Genomic DNA, 18,395 nt, shown 5'->3' on the forward strand with positions numbered 1-18,395 from the left:
ATGAATGGCCTAATGGCTGATAGTCATGTTGAAACCCAAGTGTCAATGATAAAGAAGTGTCATATGTTATGAAATAGGTTACCAGCTTCCATCAACAGGAGGAAGGTCATATTTTTATCTGCTGCCACCCTGCATGTGGAAGAAGATAGTCCTAAAAAACCGCTCATAAAAAGAACGTTAAAAACCTTTGTCTTTGTGACAACATTCCGAAATGGGAAATGCAGCAGAATGCATTTGCAATCTGGCATTAAGAGCACACTTCACTATTTCCTTTCAATTCTAAACACATGGGAGTTAAAAGAAGTATATATCTTACTTACCATCTGATCTTATTTAAAAGAAATTCCTTTTTTAAGTGTACCCATCCATTTTGAGAGAGACAGAGACAGCACGAGTCGGGGGCGGGTAGAGAGAGAGGGAGACGGAATCCCAAGCAGGCTCCATGCTGCCCTCGCAGAGCCCAATGTAGGGTTTGAACTCCCGAAACCACAAGATCATGACCTGCGCTGGAACCAGGAGTCGGATGCTTAACCGACTGAGCTACCCAGGCACCCCTGATCTTCTTTTAGTATATGTGTTGTCTATACCTACACCAAATGCATCTGTCTAGATGGATCAATTGATAGACACAATGCTTATGTCAAAAACAGTTAAAAGGTTGGAAGTAAAACACCTATATAAAGTAGAATCCAACTTTTATATTTATACTTATGTAATCTTTACTCCATGCAGGGGTTTTTGTATGCTTTATTTACTGCCAATCTAAGCATTCAATACATACTTGTTGAAACAACACACACACACACACACACACACACACACACACACACACAATGTTCATAAAATCAAATGTTAATAGATTAACCTTCGAACTATGGATATTTAGTGGGTGATTTAATTTTTTTATTATGTTTTTCTCAATTTACTTAATTTTTTATACAAATCCCATCTGATCGTTCTCACTGGAAGAAAATACTCTCTTAATAGAGCAAAAGTTCAAAATGCCACTTTCTTGTCCTGTTTCTTTATATACCCATTATTTCTTTCAAATTGATGTTGTCTGTATCCAAAGTACACTTGGGTAGAAGTGCTACAAGGTATCCTTTGAGTTGTTGGGTTTTTTAAATTTTGGATTATTTGTTGCATTAATTTTGGATTAAATTTACCTCTTTCTTTGACTTTGACCCTGAACTTTTATACCTATTCCTTCATGAGTTTCAAAGGAGTTCAGATGTTAAGAAGTATGATGTCTGCAATGTACAGATGTGGCTTTATTTTTCAGGAAGCTTCTGAACATCAGTTATTTAAAGAATGCCTCCAGTAGGAAATCTACTAATAACATATTTAAAGGACTCTCAGTTAAAGTAATAGCAAAGTGCAGAATTTGAACAAAGAAATCCAGCCTGGTAGTTAAAAAGTGTATATATGTGTGTGTATATATATGAAACGTTAAATAATGAAGATAAAGTGTGTACCACCCAGAAAACTCCCACGGTTTCCTCTTTGAAACATGAGAAGACGCTGAAGCATACCAACAAGGTCTCTCTTTTCATCCTCCATTTTTTAAGAAAGTTCTTGCAGAGAAGGGCGCACGTTTGCTGACCAACGCTTATGTGCCTCTTGCTCATTCTGCCCTGTTTATTTTGAAATAAGAAAGTAAAGTAAGTGTGAAGGTCTGCTATAGGAAACGTGCAATCAAACCAAAAAAAAAAAAACCATTGTAACAGCTGTTCTCAGCTGCAGGTATAGGAAAGGGGGCCAGAAAGCTAAAAACATACAAGGGGAAGTTGAAGCTAACTAGCGTGTCAATTATTTTAATCCCCATGATAAACCTTTGACGTAGATCCTATTAGTCTCCCCATATTAAAGATGAGGGGAATGAGGCCCGCGGAGGCTGAGTGGCCAAACGCAGCGAATGATGGATAGCAGAATCAGAGCTTTATTCCGGAAAACCGACTTCTGGAGACCTCACTCTTAACCGGTGTGCCATGCTGTTGTCAAAATTCATCTAGGGGGTCGCTTGGTGGCTCAGGCCGTAAAGCGTCCGACTTCGGCTCAGGTCATGATCTCGCAGTTGGAGAGTTCAAGCCCTGCGTGGGGCTCTGTGCTGATGACTCAGAGCCTGAAGCCTGCTTCAGATTCTGTGTCTCCCCCTCTCTACCCCTCCCCCACTTGTGCTCTGTCTTTCTCTGTTTCTCTCAAAAATAAATAAACATTAAAAAAAATTATTTTTTAAAAAAAGAAATTCGTCTAGGGAATTTCCCACATTTCACCAGACAGGTGGTGAGGAGCTCTAGGAGGGATCCACTCAGACTACTTATCCATGGGCTTTGCTCTGTGTAGTAATTATCAGGAACTCCCAAATGCTGGAACATAAGGAAAGATTGATTACTCTCAGAGTAATCTCTGCAAAAGGCAGAGAAAATATACGATTTTTTAAAAAAGACAGCTTTATTACAATAAACAGAAGACAAGGTTTTAAATCTTCCATATAATGAACTATAGTTAAATTCAAGGAGAAAGGTAAGAAGAAATGAAGAGCCAATAATCCTACTTAAAATTCCCATCGAAGTCAGTAAAGAATATAAAATCTCCTATGATACAGAGAAAAATTTTTCAAAGAAAATTAAAACTCACTTAGAAACAATGAGAGAGATAAAACTACGTGAAGTAGAAACAAACAAACAAACAAACAAACAAACAAACAAAGGATCCAAAGTAAAGTATTTGGTAAAGAGATACCCAAAAAGAAGAAAACACAGTTGCAAGAACAATACATTGAAGAAAATAACATTGTGAAAAGTCCAATGGAAATTAATTTTTCAAGGTAGTGGAAAGATGCGTATTTCCCAAAAAAGCTCTCCAAGTACCAAATACAATGACAGAAAATATCAAAAAGTAATGATTTTTTAAAATTAAAGGATAGAGGGGAAAGTTGGAATCAAGTTGACAGCATAGAGGTGTGGTCATGCAGGAAGGAATGAGTCAACAATGTATAATGGAACAGAAACCAGCCTGATATCTCCCAAGTGGAAGTGAGAAAATGATTTGCCCTCTTTCCTTTGAAAAATCTACCCAAAGGGACAAAAATAAAGAACACTGATGAAATATTTATTTGCGATAAAACTAGAATGATTTAACCCCAAACCACAGATACTCCCCCACCAAATTATTAAATTTTGCTTCAAATTAAGAAATGTACACAAAGGAGTGCCACAATGTGCTTATGAATCAAAAATTAATTGACAAAGTTAACTGAATCTAAATTATTAAGAGATCCCTGAAACCCACACAGTATTCTTTCCCTTGAAATGACCCGTAGGGTGAAAAGCCATGGCAGAAGCATGGCAGCTGGTTTCACCTCGTGGGAAGTCAAGGAAGGTGACGAGAATGTGCACGAATACAGTATTGTTGTTTTCTTCAAGTCCACAGCCGGGATACAGAAGAATGTGGAACATCTTTACACCAGTGGTAGAAACAACAATAACCCAAACAAAATGAAAACCACAGTCCCATGGCATGAACAAAAACCAACAGACGCAAGAAGACTTTGATGAACTGAATTGTCAAGAAAAACAAGCCCATGATGGGTGCAAAGAGAGCCAACCTTGCAGCTTCTGGACCGGGGGGACAAGCCCCTCATCTGAGTGTGGGTGGGGAGACAAGGTGTGTCCACGGCAAAGGGTATTTGCAGAGATGAGGAGGAAAAAAATCAAACCTTAGATGATGTACGTGTGGGATGCAAAACGTAGAATCTAAAAGAGTCTAAAATGCGAAGAATAAAAATAGCCTAACCAATTTTTCTTCACCCTACAGCCACATTGGATTTTCTCAGGAAAAAAAAAAAAGTGAAAGAGGTAAGAAAGGTCCTGAACAATAGAGAGAATCTTTGAAGTTCTGTGCCTTCTCGTGCTGTCTAGATTTCTGAGACCTTGTCAGAGTTGAACCCGGTGGTGTGAAAGTGCTCCTTGTTGGAAAAGTATGGACAGAAAGTTATAGTTATCGTGGTAAGGTCTGTTTGGTAAAGGGGTGTGTATGGTGTCATTACAGACAAAGTTGATTCTTGCAATGTGGTGGGACCCATTTTATTGCCAGTAGAAAAGAAGCACCTAAAATAATTTTCAGATTCATGATGTTCTCTTACTTCCCCATGCGTACAAGTGGATAGGTGGGAGGTTGAAATAGGGATAAGGGGTGAGCAGACAATGGACACATGAATCAAATAAATTTGTAGTTGGAGTTCCTTGAGTTGGAAGCTCATTCTAATAGTATATTGGCAGAGGCAACATACACCTATTTGTAGGCACCCATGTAGGCACTCTGCTGTTGTCAGTGGAAGTCCTCCCCATTTCCTCCTATTTATTTGCTCAACCTTGGCCTTGGGGGTAATCCGCACAAGGGCTTAGGCTCACAGGGAGAGAGGACTAGCCTTCAGGCTTACACACAGGTCTACCAGTCAGCCAGGCTGTTGGTTTCCAATAGGTAGGCCAAGTTATCAGCAACTCTATAGAATTGTTTGCAGAGGACATCATATACATAGAACCTATATAACAATAATTCAGGACATGTCTGCCCAACAGCCATTAAATGATCTCTTTCAAACCTAGTGAAGGCAGCAGATTCTAGATATAACACTCAGTCTGGTAGTGGTAGTATGATGTAACTGTATGGTCGTCTTAGAGGAGCCCAAGAATTTCTAGTATATCTACCAGAATGAGTTACATAATTGAATTGCAAGAGGTCTATCTCATTATTTTCCCATCAGGAAGAATAGCAAAATTTCTCTGAGACTTGTAAAGCATGAATGCTCATGAATTATCTTAGTTCATAAAGAAACCATGAAGCGTAACCTTACTTAATAGAACCCAACATTCTAGGAGTGGGAGTTGGTCCAGGAAATGGTCCAACGGTAGTGGCTTGAGCCTTGGCACAAAGCTTAGAGCACAAGGTTGATTGGCCAATAAGATCTGGCTTTTCGGGGTGGTCGTGTTCTCCTTTCCTGTGGCTCTGTATTGAAAAGGGATGGAAACCATAGAGTTGTATTGTCTCTTCCATCATATGAGTAATCAGGTTGTTTCTGGCTACTAGATTCATGGCCTAATGCTGATCTTATCCATGGGTGAGAGCAAAGCCACAAATATTCTGGTCCTTACTGGTATTTAGGAGGTAACTCAAATGGGAAGATCACTTACTCAAGGCAGCCTCGGGAGGCATTGCCAGAGATAAAACCTAATCATTGTGGGGGCGCCTGGGTGGCGCAGTCGGTTAAGCGTCCGACTTCGGCCAGGTCACGATCTCGCGCTCCGCGAGTTCGAGCCCCGCGTCGGGCTCTGGGCTGACGGCTCAGAGCCTGGAGCCTGTTTCCGATTCTGTGTCTCCCTCTCTCTCTCTGCCCCTCCCCCGTTCATGCTCTGTCTCTCTCTGTCCCCAAAATAAATAAACGTTGAAAAAAAAAATTAAAAAAAAAAAAAACAACAAACAAACAAACAAAAAAAACCTAACCATTGTGTGTTGTAAAGAGTATTACGAATCTGCTCTTTCAGTCTGAAAGGCATGGAATAATTGAAGAGGAACATGGTAGGCAGAATAATGGTTCCCTTCTAATCCTGGAACTTGTGAATATATTACATTACACCACAAAGGAGAATTAAGGTAACGGATGAGAGTGAGGTTGCTAATCAACTGACTTAAAATCAGAGAGACGATCCTGGATGATCTGGGTGGACCTAAGTAATCACAAGCGTCCTGAAAAGTGGAAAAGGGAGGTAAAAAAGGCAGTCAGATGAGGTGATGTTAAAAGGACTCAACCTGTTGCTGGCTCTGAAGACGGAGGAAGGTGGGCATGAGCTGAGGAACACGGCAGCCTCTGGAAGCTGTAGGAGGCAAGAAAACAGAATAGCTCTGCAGAATGGAAGGCCCCCCTGCCAGCAGCTTGATTTTCATCCGGTGAGACTCACATCACCCTTCTCACCTCTCAAGCTGTAAGGTGATAAATCTGTTTTGTTTCCCACCACAAAGTTCATGGTCCTCTGTTACGGCAGCAATGAAAATTAATACACGGAGCACAAAAGGGAGTCTGAGAGCGTGAAAACCGAGAACAAGACGAAGGCGAGGGCTTTAGGACACAAAGAGTTGTTTGTGGAACAAATGAGGGCGTGAATTTATGTTCAAAAACTGTCCAAAAATTAACAAAGGAATCCAGAAGCTATGTGGATGAGTTCTTGACCATAGATAGCACCACCAGAGCAGGCTGTGACGGCCTGGAGATCCCAACTGAAATGACACTACGACGTCACCAATTAAGAAACCAGTACCCCAGTAAGCCATGGTATCTGAGAGGGTTAAATACATCGCCTACATGCCTACTCCTCTTTCTTTCTTTAGCAATGCATATGCTAGAAAATATTGATGAATACAAGAAATTAACAATGACCTAATTGTCATGATTGTGGGTATTTCCTTCGGACTGTTAAGACTGATTTTTTTTTTCCCGCTACACATCCTGATGTAAATGTCAGGGGGAAAAAAATTACTATTCACCACAGCAGCACGAAACATCTAACTAGCTTACATTGCTCCGAATCGGAAGTTGTGTGATCTAGAAATAATAATGTGGCTCTGTAAAAAGCCAGTCACCTCCTGCCAGAAAGAACTCTTCATATTCAGAAAATAAGTACATTGCACGACAAATGAGATCAAGACTCCTATAGACGTAGTATATAAACAAGGTCAATGAAAATGTTGCCCTAAGTTTTCTTGAAAATCCGCAGCCAGCTAAAACAATTCAAAACTCACTCAGAAAATCGTGTGCCCCCCCCCCCACCTCCATGTTTACAAATACTCGGGCAGTAAAACTGAAAACAAACAAAAAAGAGTAAGTAATTCTAATAACTTGGGAAGCAGCCCCTATTTGCAAAGAAATGACAGAAAGTGACATTCCTTTCAATCCGTCTAATACCTTTTAGATAATAGATGCTATTTGTCCAAACACGCTTTAGTCATAGGGTAAAAATGAAAAAAAAAACAAAACCACTTAGTTCCCCAACGGGTTATTTAGCCATACAATAGAAAACACTCAGCTGATTGGGGGAAGATCAAAACAACAAATAACTTACTGCCTTGAATAGTTTTCATCCAAATGTTTGGCATTCCCTATTCGAAGTCGTAAGTTATAGTTGTATATGCAAAACAATCACAATTTTAGAGATTAACTTACTCTCAGGAAAGCTGGGGCAAGAATCTAGAAACGGTTCATCCACATGTCTCTGCATGTCCTGGAGAAGAATTCACATTCCTTTTGGGTCACTACTACATCATGCTTTTAATTTCATGTTTATTGTGAATAGTTCCGTTTTAGAATGATTTCCGAAAAGGATTATGGTCTTAATTCAGCCAGCCTGCCAAAAACTCTCCGCTCACATCACATGGTGACTTCTCCGCAGTTTTCCATTTCTTTGTCTCCCAGCCAGCTCCCCAGCAGGGAGTTTGTAGTTGCAGATGGCTGGCTGGACGTATCAAAACATTAGGAACTATCAAACCAAAGAGAATCTAGTCTTTCTCAATTAGCTTTTTCATACAAAGCCCCAATGGGAGAGCTGGCCCCCAGCACAGTCTTTTTAAAGAAACGCAAGTAAAGAGCCAGTTCGGAGAAAAGCAGAGCCGGGAGAGGTTGAAAAAGAAAAGGTTTTAAAAAAATGATAGCTGGAAGTATACAATCAGGTCAGAAAGCAACTCAGAATCTTCCACTGAAATTTAGCCCTTAAAACCGAGATACGGAAAGATGGCTGTGAAGCGATGTAATTTTTTCAGGGTAAAACAATGAACTTTTATCTGCATCCCAGCTGCGTGCCAGCCGTCTACAGCATCTTCCTGGGAGGGCAAAATAGGAACATCCTTTGAGCACATCCTATAAAAACACCTGCAATTCTCATGATCCACCAGCTTGCTATTTCTTTAAGTCCCAGCAAACAAACCCCTTTCTCTGTAACCACCTGCTGGCTTTTAGTATGTCCTGTTTTCCATATTTTTCTTTTCTTCTAAAGCTTATTTATTTTTTGGGGGGGGGAGAGACAGAGATAAAAAAAAAGAGAACGAGTTGGGGAGGGGCAGAGAGAGAAGGGGACAGAGGATCTGAAGCAGGCTCTGCGCTGACAGCAGGGAGCCCGGTGCCGGGCTTGAACTCACCAAACGTGAGATCGTGACCTGAGCTGAAGTCGGACACTTAACCCACAGAGCCGCCCAGGCTCCCCTCCATAGTTTTCAAGAAACATTTTGAACAGGTAAGAGGTGCCATTCTACCTTTTTTGAGCATTTCGTTTAGGTCGAAGACAAGGCAATTCCGAAACTCCTTGTAACGCACAGCGTCTATTTTTGGCTGAAGAAGAAAAGTGAAAAAGGACCACACTCTTTCTGCTTGCAGTCCGTAAGTCCGTTGGGTGCTTCTGCACTGTGATTGCTTTCTGAATACACAACTGAAGGAGAAACAATGTGCTGTGCACGCAGTTCTTAAACTGAATGGGCTCGTCTGCGTCCCATTGTCCACGATAATCACTTGAAATCTTCCTCACCTACTTCCCATCCCTTAATGTTTATGCAATCATGTGTACTCTTTTGCTAATTGTGGGTCCAGAGATTGTTCAGCCAGCCAAATAGACGCAGATCGAACTCATTAATGCATAAGACTATGGAAGTAAAAAAAAAAAAACAAAACACTTGCTGAGTGTTTCTGCAAGCCTTCTGTCTTCTGTAGAAGATGCAAAATTATCACTTTTAATAACCTCACCAGCATTTTGTAAACAGAGTATCATTTAGGAAATGCATTTCTTTCTTTTTTAAGTCTATTTATTTATTTTGAGACAGAGAGAGAGAAAGCACGCACAAGCAGGGGAGGCGCAGAGAGAGAGGGAGAGAGAGAATCCCAAGCGGGTTCCGCACTGTCAGCGCCGAGCTCGATGTGGGGCTCGAACTCACCAACTGTGAGGTCGTGACCTGAGCTGAGACCGAGAGTTGAACATTTAACCAACTGTGCCACCCAGGCACCCCTAGGAAATGTTTCTCAAGTAACTTTTTCTAAGAAAAAAACTTGTTGGCTTCTGGACTCTCTTTCTTCCTCTTTCTTTCTTCCTCTCTTTCCTCCTCCCTCCCTCCCTTCCTTCCTCCCTTCCTTCCTTCCTTCCTTCCTTCCTTCCTTCCTTCCTTCCTCTTTTTTAGTTGAAGTATAGTTCACACACAATGTTGCACTGGTTTCCAGTGTACAACATAGCGATTCAATAAGTCTATCTGTTACGCTGTGGTCATCACAATGTAGCTGCATCTGTCCGTACAACAGTCTTATAATACCATTGACTTTATTCCCTATACTGTCCCTCTCATCCCCGTGACTTATTCATTCCATAAGTGGGAGCCTGTACCTCCCACTCTCCTTCGGAGACTATTTTTTTCCTTTAGAATCTTGGTTTCTTCCTTCAATGCGGCCACATCGTAATCTCTCTACCTCTATAACAGAGCAACAGCACCCTCATTAATCTTCTTTTCAACATGTTCTTGATTACCCCTACGTCTTTACTCTTCTAAATAAGCTTCAGAATCAGCCGGCCGATTAAAACCAAATCACGCCATTGGCATTTGGAAGGTGGAATGGCACTGATTTTATGCAAAAGGTAATTACTAAGCAGCCACATATGGCACCTACAATACGCAGGGCACACTTAAATATGAACACAATCACATAATAGTCTCCTCAGGTAGGTGCTATTTTACGGATGAGAAAAATGAAGCCCAGAGAGTTTAAATAATGTACCCAAATGCACACAGTTGGCGAGTAGCAGATCCTGGGTAAAAGCTCGGACCATCTCCAGTCTGTGGCTTAAATAACAAGTGCTCTGATGTCTCATTTGTGTGTGTGTGTGTGTGTGTGTGTGTTCATTCAATGATTCTCATTGTCAAGTAGTATTCCATTGTATATACAGACCACATCTTCTTTATCTGAAATCTGGCCCTTTATAGCAACGTGGATGGAACTGGAAAGTGTTAGGCTAAGTGAAAGAAGCCAGGCAGAGAAAGACAGATACCATATGTTTTCACTCATGTGTGGATCCTGAGAAACTTAACAGAAGACCATGGGGGAGGGGGAGGGGGGGGAATGTTACAGAGAGGGAAGGAGGCAAACCATAAGAGACTCTTTTTTTAAAAAAAAGTTTTCTAACATTTATTCATTTTTGAGAGAGAGACAGAGTGTGAGTGGGGGAGGGGCAGAGAGAGAGAGACACACGCACAGAATCCAAAACAGGCTCCAGGCTCTGAGCTGTCAGCACACAGCCCGACCCGGGGCTCGAACTCATAAACCATGAGATCGTGACCTGAGCCGAAGTCAGACACTCAACCAACTAAGCCACCCGGGCACCCCACCATAAAAGACTCGTAAATAGTGAGAACAAACTGAGGGTTGATGGGGGTGGGGGTGAGGGGAAAGTGGGTGAGGGGCGTTGAGGAGGGCACCTGTTGGGATGAGCCCTGGGTGTTGTATGGAAATCAATTTGACGATAAATTATATTTAAAAAAAAAATGATTCTCACCTTAGATGCACACATTTTACAACTCGCCTTGCCTTTTGCTCCGTATATTTGGTGACAATATTCTCCAGTGCCAGAAACTTTATAGATTTCACGTGGTGTAAAGCATTCTATTTGAATTCTTTCCTGGCTGATTATAGCGCCATGGACTTATGTATAGCCCTTAACACTGTGTGCAAAAGCAAGAAAAAAAAAACCCCGATTTGCAAAGAATGAAGAGTGGAGCCGCCCAGAATCCAGAAAGAGAGAGAGAGACGGAGAGAGAGAGAAGCTGAGAACATCTGCTTGATTCCCAGGGACTTTGCTGTTGTTTTTTGTCCTTCCTTGGACCCAGCTGCATGGCTGTATTTGAGTTTTGGCAAATACTCTCCAAAACTTTCTCTCTGTCTTTTTTTTTTAATATAAGAAACAAACTTGGTTCTGTTTTGTGCTCTCTCTTCTTTGCCTTGAAACATCCTTTGTGTGATATATTCCTGCCCTCGATGATTACTTCCATTTGCATTTCTCAGATATATTTTTTCCTAATTCTCTTATCTGTCTACAGGATGTCTCTTGGAGCAGTAGAATTTTATTTTTCTTTTTACTGGTCTGTGCATCTTCTACTTTCTGTGAGAGATGTAAATCCCTGGGATAACCAAGTCATTTTATCCAGTCATCTCACTATGCAGTCTCCAAATTAAGCTTTCCTGTGGTTTTCCTGTTTCTCCATGCCTACACTGATCACGTTTGTTCTCTGTTCCCTTTCTTAGGTTCCACTTGTCCTTTTCTCGTCTCATGTGGAAAGCGCCAGGTAACAAGTTTCTAGTCTTTTATTCTACTCGTGATCACCCTTAAATGCTGACAAACATACTTGAACCTACCTTACTCTGGCAAGGGAAAAAAAATCAACCTAAGTCTCTAACTGTCTTCCCCCCGACGACCTGCTATTTCTGTGCCTATGCTCCACCCCATATGGATAAGTCTGCCAGCATATCTGACCTTGAAACCTGAGCTCTACTCCTTACCAGCTGTGCAATGCCGAGCAAGGGACTCACCTGTAAGAGACGGAGAGTACGCTACTGTGCAAAAGAGTCTTTTAGGATTGGAAACTTTAGAATTTGGGGGTAGAGTAGGGATTAAAGGAAACAACACACGTAAAGTATTTTGCACAGCATCTAGCATTGAGTGAGCACTCAATAAAATGCTAGCTATTATACTCTCCACAGCCTTGGCAAAACTGGAACTTATGGGTATTTTTTTATTCAAGTATAATTCGCATACACATTTCAGGTGTACAATATGGTGATGTGACAATTCTGTACATTACTCAGTGCTCATCAAGGTAAATGTACTCTTAATCCCCTCTGTCTATTTCACACATCTTACCCTGGAAATTATAGTTATTTTTAAAAATTACTAATCTGATTGATAAAAAAAAAATAATACCACCTTAATGACTTACCGTACATCTCTTAGGTTACTTGTGACGTCAAGCATATTTTAATACAATCTCTGGCCATTTGTAAATTGACTAATAAGTTCATTCGCTTTTTCTGCCTGTATTTCTGTTGCTCTGCCATTCTGGATTTTTGTTTGTTTGTTTGTTTATGCCTTTGTTTTTGACTAAGACTGAAAATGTCTTAAATCATTTATTTTAAAAATAAGGTGTTACGAGGAGGAGTTCAGATGGCAGAGTAGTAAGGGGACCCTGGGCCTGTCTCGTCTCTCGAACTCAGCTAGATCAACATCAAACCGTTTTGAACACCGAGGAAATCGATCTGAGGATTCATGGAACAATCTGCATAATTTGAGGGAGAGAAGGCAGCAGGGACATGGTGTGGAGAGGTGAATTGGAGAGAGAAGAGCCGGGATGCCACAGAGGGGAGGGAGCCATTTTCGCAGGGAGGAGAAATAAAGAGGGGAGACAGAGTAGCTCATCCAGCTTGTGAAAGAAAGCACACCCCGGTAGAGGTCATATGGCCTCTCTGTGAGCCGAAGACCCAGCAGGCACCAACCATCAAGCCACCATACCCACACAAAGACTCCAGCGGAGGGCAGCAAACTCTGGCTCTGGCTGTGTGTTGCGATTTACCGTAAACTCTGAGCTGCTGCCACTGCATGGTGGCATGACCATTTCCTGGGAGAAGCCGGCCACAGCATGATGACACCCTCCCCCAGAAGATCACTATGGGTCTGAGCTGTGGGGGTTTCCCAAATGGGGTGTATTGAAACATAGCCGTGCCTGTGATGAAACTCTGGAGGGAGATGCTGCTTGGTAGGCAGACAGCTCAGACACAAACAGAGAGAGACAGAAACAGGGGACATAGAAGGGGTGACTGATCGTGCACGCATGAGGGCGCAAACTCCCTGCTCTGGAGAGTGGGGTGAAGTCATTTTCACCAGTTGCCCACCAACACTGATTGACCCCAGTGAGCTAAATTCCACCATCAAGTGGAGAATGGAGCCACTGTACCAAGCCCCACACCCCTGTGCCCTCCAAGCTCACCTCCACTAGGGCAAGTCCACCTGAGAATCAGAGCAGCAGGCCCCTTCCCCAGAAGACCAGCAAATCCCTTCCATGCACTTAGTCTACTGATCATAGAGTGCTGCAAAGTTTCAGCTCTAGGAGAAACTGGATCTAGCTTTATTTGTTTTTTTGTTTTGTTTTTGTTCGTTTTTGTTGTTGCTTTTGTTTTTATTGTTGTTTTTCTTTTCTTTTGTTTCTTGGACACAGAAAGAGCACAACTTTTTTAATTTTTTAAAATTTTATTTTATCATTTATTATTTCTTATTCTTTAAAAATTTTTCCCACTCTTTTTCTTTTCTCTCTCTCTCTCTCTCTCTCTCTCTCTCTCTTTTGTTATCAAGCTTCTGTCAACAAGCAGACCAAAACACACCCAGGATCTAGCTTCCTTTATTTGATTTTTTTTAATTTTTAAATTTTTGTTTCATTCTATTGTGATTATTATCATTATTTTCATTGTTTTTGTTGCCGTTTTCTTCCTCTAAAATGATAAGCTGGAGAAATTCATCTCCAAAGAAAGAACAGGCAGAAATAATGGCCAGGGATTTAATCAACACAGATAAAAGTAAATGTCTGAACTAGAATTTAAAACAATGATTATAAGGATACTAGCTGAACTTGAAAAAAGCATAGAAGTCACCAGAGAATCCTTTTCTGCAGAGATCAAAGAACTAAAAGTCAGGCCAAAATTAAAAATGCTGTAACCGAAAGGCAAACACAAATGGAGGCCATAAACATAAGGACGGATGAAGCAGAGGGGCGAGTCAGCTAAATAGAGGATAAAATTATGGAAAATAAAGAAACTGAAAAGAAGAGGAAAACAAAGGTCAGGGATCATGAAGGCAGGCTTAGGGAACTCAGCGATTTATTAAAACATAATAACATTCATATCATAGGAGTCCCAGAAGATGAAGACAGAGAGAATAGGGCAGAAGATTTATGTGAACAAATTATAGCTGAAAATTTCCCTGATCTGGGGAAGGACACAGACATCAAAATCTAAGAAACACAGAGAACTCCCATTAAGTTCAACAAAAGCTGGCCATTGCCATGACATATCAGTCAAATTCACAAAGTACACAAACAAGGAATGAATCCTGAAGGCAGCAAGGGAAAAAAGTACTTAACCTACAAGGGAAGACAGATTAGGTTTGCACCCAATCTGTCCATAGAAACTTGGCAGGCCAGAAAGGAGTGGCAGGATATATTCAACGTGCTGAATAGGAAATACTCTATCCATCAAGGCTGTCATTCAAAATAGAAGGAGAGATAGAGTTTCCCAGAGAAACAAAAACTAAAGGAGTTTGTGACCACTAAACCAGCCCTACAAGAAATTGTAAGGGGGGCTCTTTGAGTGGAGAAGACAAAAAAAGAACAAAAGCAACAAAGACTAAAAAGGACCAGAAAGCATCACCAGAATCACCAACTCTACAAGTAACACAATGGCAGTAAATTCCTATCTATCAATAATTACTCTGAATGTAAATGGACTAAATGTTCCAGTCAAAAGACATAGGGTATCAGAATGGATATAAAAACAAGATTTATCTATATGCTGCCTACAAGGGACTCATTTTAGACATAAAGTCACCTGCAGATTGAAAGTGAGGGGATGGAGAACCACCTATCATGCCAATGGACATCAAAAGAAAGCTGCAATAGCCATATTTATATCAGACAAAGTAGATTTTATTTTATTTATTTATTTTTTTAATGTTTATTTATTTTTGAGAGAGAGAAAGACGGAATATGAGTGGGAGACACAGAAGCCAAAGCAGGCTCCAGGCTCTGAGCTGTCAGCACTGAGCCCCATGTGGGGCTCGAACCCATGAACTGTGAGATCATTACCTAGGCCAAAGTCAGAAGCTTAACCAACTGAGCCACCCCAGACAAACTAGATTTTAAACCAAAGACTGTGACAAGAGATGAAGAAGGGCATTATAACATAATCAAGTGGTCTATCCATCAAGAAGATCTAACAATTATAAATATACAGGCCCCCGATGTGGAGCACCCAAATATATAAATCAATAATAACAAATGTAAAGAAGCTCGTTAATAATAATACAATAATAGTAAGGTACTTTAACACCCCACTTACAGCAATGGACAGACCATCTAAGCAGAAAATCAACAAGGAAACAATGGCTTTGAATGACACAATGAACCAGATGGACTTAACAGATATATTCAGAACATTTCATCCTAAAGTACCAGAATATATATTCTGTTCAAGTGCACATGGAACATTCTCCAGAATAGATCACATGCTAGGTCACAAATCAGTCTTCAACAAGTACAAAAAGATCGAGATCATACGTGCACATTTTCAGATCACAACACTATGAAACTTGAAGTCATCCACAAGAAAGAAATTTGGAAAACCCTCAAATACATGGAGGTTAAAGAACATCCTACTAAGGAATGAATGGGTTAACCATAAATTAAAGAAGAAATTTTAAAAAATACATGGAAACAAATCAAAATGAAAACACGACAGTCCAAAACCTTTGGGATACAGCAGAGGCAGTCCTAAGAGGGGAGAATATTGCAATTCAGGCCTATCTCAAGAAGCAAGAAAATTCCCAAATACACAACCTAGCCTTACACCTAAAGGAGCTAGAAAATAAACAGCAAATAAAGTGCAAAGCCATCAGAAGCGGGAAAATAATAAAGATGAGAGTAGAAATAAATGATGTAGAAACCAACTAAAACCCCAGTAGAATAGATGAACAAAACTAAGACTTGGTTCTTTGAAAGAATTAGCAAAATTGATAAACCCCTGGCCAGACTTATCAAAAAGAAAAGAGAAAGGACCCAAATAGATGAAATCATGAACGAAAGAGGAGGGATCACAACCAACACCACAGTAAAACAAACAATTATAAGAGAATACTATGAAAAATTATATGCCAACAAACTGGGAAATCTGGAAGAAATGGACAAAGTCCCAGAAACTCACAAACTACCAAAACCGAAACAGGAAGAAATAGGAAATTTGACCATACCCATAACCAGCAAAGAAATTCAATCAGTAATCAAAAATTTCCCAACAGGGGTGCCTAGATGGCTCAGTTGGTTAAACATCCAGCTCTTGATTTTGGCTTAGGTCATGATCCCACAGTTTTGGGGATCAAGCCCTGTGTTGGACTCTGCACTGACAGCACAGAGCTTGCTTGGGATTCTCTTTCTCTCCCTCTGTCTCTGCCTCTCCCCCACTTGTGTGAGCACTCCCTCTTTCTCTCTCAAAATAAATAAATAAAGTAAAAAAAAAAATCTCCCAACAAACAAGAGTCCTGAGCCAAATGGCTCCCCAGGGGAATTCTACCAGACTTTTAGTTAGTTAATACCTATTCTTCTCAAACTGTCCCCAAAAATAGAAATAGAAGGAAAACTTCCAAACTGATTCTATGAATCCAGCATTACCTTGACTCCAAAACCAGACACAGACCCCACTAAAAAGGAGAATTACAGGTCAATATACCTGATGAGCATGGACGCAAAAATTCTCAACAAGATATTAGCAAATCAAATTCAACAACACATTAAAAGAATTACTCACCATGATCAAGTGAGATTTATTCCTGGGCTGCAAGCCTGGTTCAATGTCCACGAATCAATCAGTGTGATACACCACATTAAAAAAGAAAGGATAAGAACCATAGGATCCTGTAGATGCAGAAAAAAGCATTTGACAAAAAAAAAATACAACATCTATTCTTTTTATATGGTACCTGGGTGGCTTAGTCAGTTAAGCGTCCAACTTTGGCTCAGGTCATGATCTCATGGCTTGTGAGTTCAAGCTCCATGACGGGCTCTGTGCTGACAGCTCAGAGCCTGGAACCTGCTTCAGATTCTTTGTCTCCCTCTCTCTCTACCCCTCCCCAACTTGCATTCTCTCTCTCAAAAACAAATAAACATTAAAAAATTTTAAAAATATATTTGTATAAAAAATGTTTAATGTTTATTTATTTTTGAGAGAGAGACAGAACACAAGTGGGGGGAGGGGCAGAGAGAGAGGGAGACACAGAATCTGAAGCAGGATCCAGACTCTGAGCTGTCAGCACAGAGCCCCACGAACCATAAGATCATGATCTGAGCCAAAGTCAGATGCTTAACCGACTGGGCCACCCAGGAGCCCCAAAATCCATTCTTGATAAAAACCCTCAACAAAGTAGGGATAGATGGAACATTCCTCAACATCATAAAGGACATATATGAAAAAGCCACAGCTAATATCCTCAATGGGAAAAAAAGGAGAGCGTTTCCCCTATGGTCAGGAACAAGAGAAGGATGTCCACGCTCACCATTTATATTTAACATAGTACTGGAAGTCTTAGCCTCAGCAATCAGACAACAAAAAGAAGTAAAAGGCATCCAAATCATCAAGGAAGAAGTCAAACTTCCACTATTTGCAGTGGACATCATACTCTATGTAGAAAATCTGGAAGATTCCACCAAAAAATTGCTAATTCAGCAAAGTCACAGAGTATAAAAATCAATGTGCAGAAACCTGTACAACCAATACAACGTCGATACACCAATAATGAAGCCGCAGAAAAAGAAATCAAGGAATCGATCTCATTTGCAATTGCACCAAAACCAGTAAGATCCCTAGGAATAAACCTAACTAAAGAAGTAAAAGACCTATGCTCTGTAAACTATAGAACACTTATGAAATAAATTTAAGAGGACACAAAAAGGGAAAAGCATTCCACGCTCATGGATTGAAAGAATAAACATGTTAAAATATCTATTTTACCCAAAGCAAACTACACATTCAATGCCATCCTATCAAACTAGCATTTTTGGCAGAGCTTGGACAAACAACCTTAAAATTCACATGGAATCACAAACGACCCCAAATAGCCAAAGCAATTCTGAAAAAGAAACACAAAACTGGAGACATCACAATTCCAGATTTCAAGCTATATTACAGAGCTGTAGTCATCAAGACCGTATGGTGCTAACACAAAACCAGACACATAGATCAATGGAACAGAATACAAATTTGTCAACTACCCTTTGACAAAGCAGGAAAGAATATCCAATGGAAAAAAGATAGGCTCTTCAATAAATGGTGTTGGGAAAACTGGACAGCGGCATGCAATGAAATTGGACCACTTTCTTACACCATACACAAAGATAAATTCAAAATGGAGGAAATACCTGAAGGTGAGACAGGAAACCATCAAAATCCTAGAGGAGAACACAAGTGGCAACCTCTTTGACCTTGGCCGGGGCAACTTCTTACTACACACGATGATGAAGGCAAGGGAAATGAAAGCAAATATGAACCACTGGGACTTCATCAAGATAAA

General features: G+C 40.6%; 1 protein-coding gene across 5 annotated transcripts in view; it reads right to left on the reverse strand.

Annotated features, from left to right (window-relative positions):
- The window catches only part of ABCA9 (ATP binding cassette subfamily A member 9), a 62,972-nt gene extending 55,610 nt beyond the window's left edge, over window positions 1–7,362 (reverse strand). For 2 of the 5 annotated variants that reach the window (XM_040452214.1, XM_040452212.1), the window contains exons 1-2: window positions 7,217–7,362; window positions 1,533–1,634 (exon numbers count right to left, since the gene is read on the reverse strand). In XM_040452214.1, the coding sequence (XP_040308148.1) occupies window positions 1,533–1,560 (28 nt within the window). In that variant the 5' untranslated portion in view covers window positions 1,561–1,634; window positions 7,217–7,362. The other 3 variants (XM_040452215.1, XM_040452213.1, XM_040452216.1) reach the window with 2 other exon arrangements.
- Window positions 7,363–18,395: the final 11,033 nt, after the last annotated feature.

Source organism: Herpailurus yagouaroundi, unplaced genomic scaffold, assembly GCF_014898765.1.
Source record: "Herpailurus yagouaroundi ecotype Mexico unplaced genomic scaffold, PumYag 206, whole genome shotgun sequence".
Lineage (NCBI taxonomy): Eukaryota > Metazoa > Chordata > Mammalia > Carnivora > Felidae > Herpailurus > Herpailurus yagouaroundi.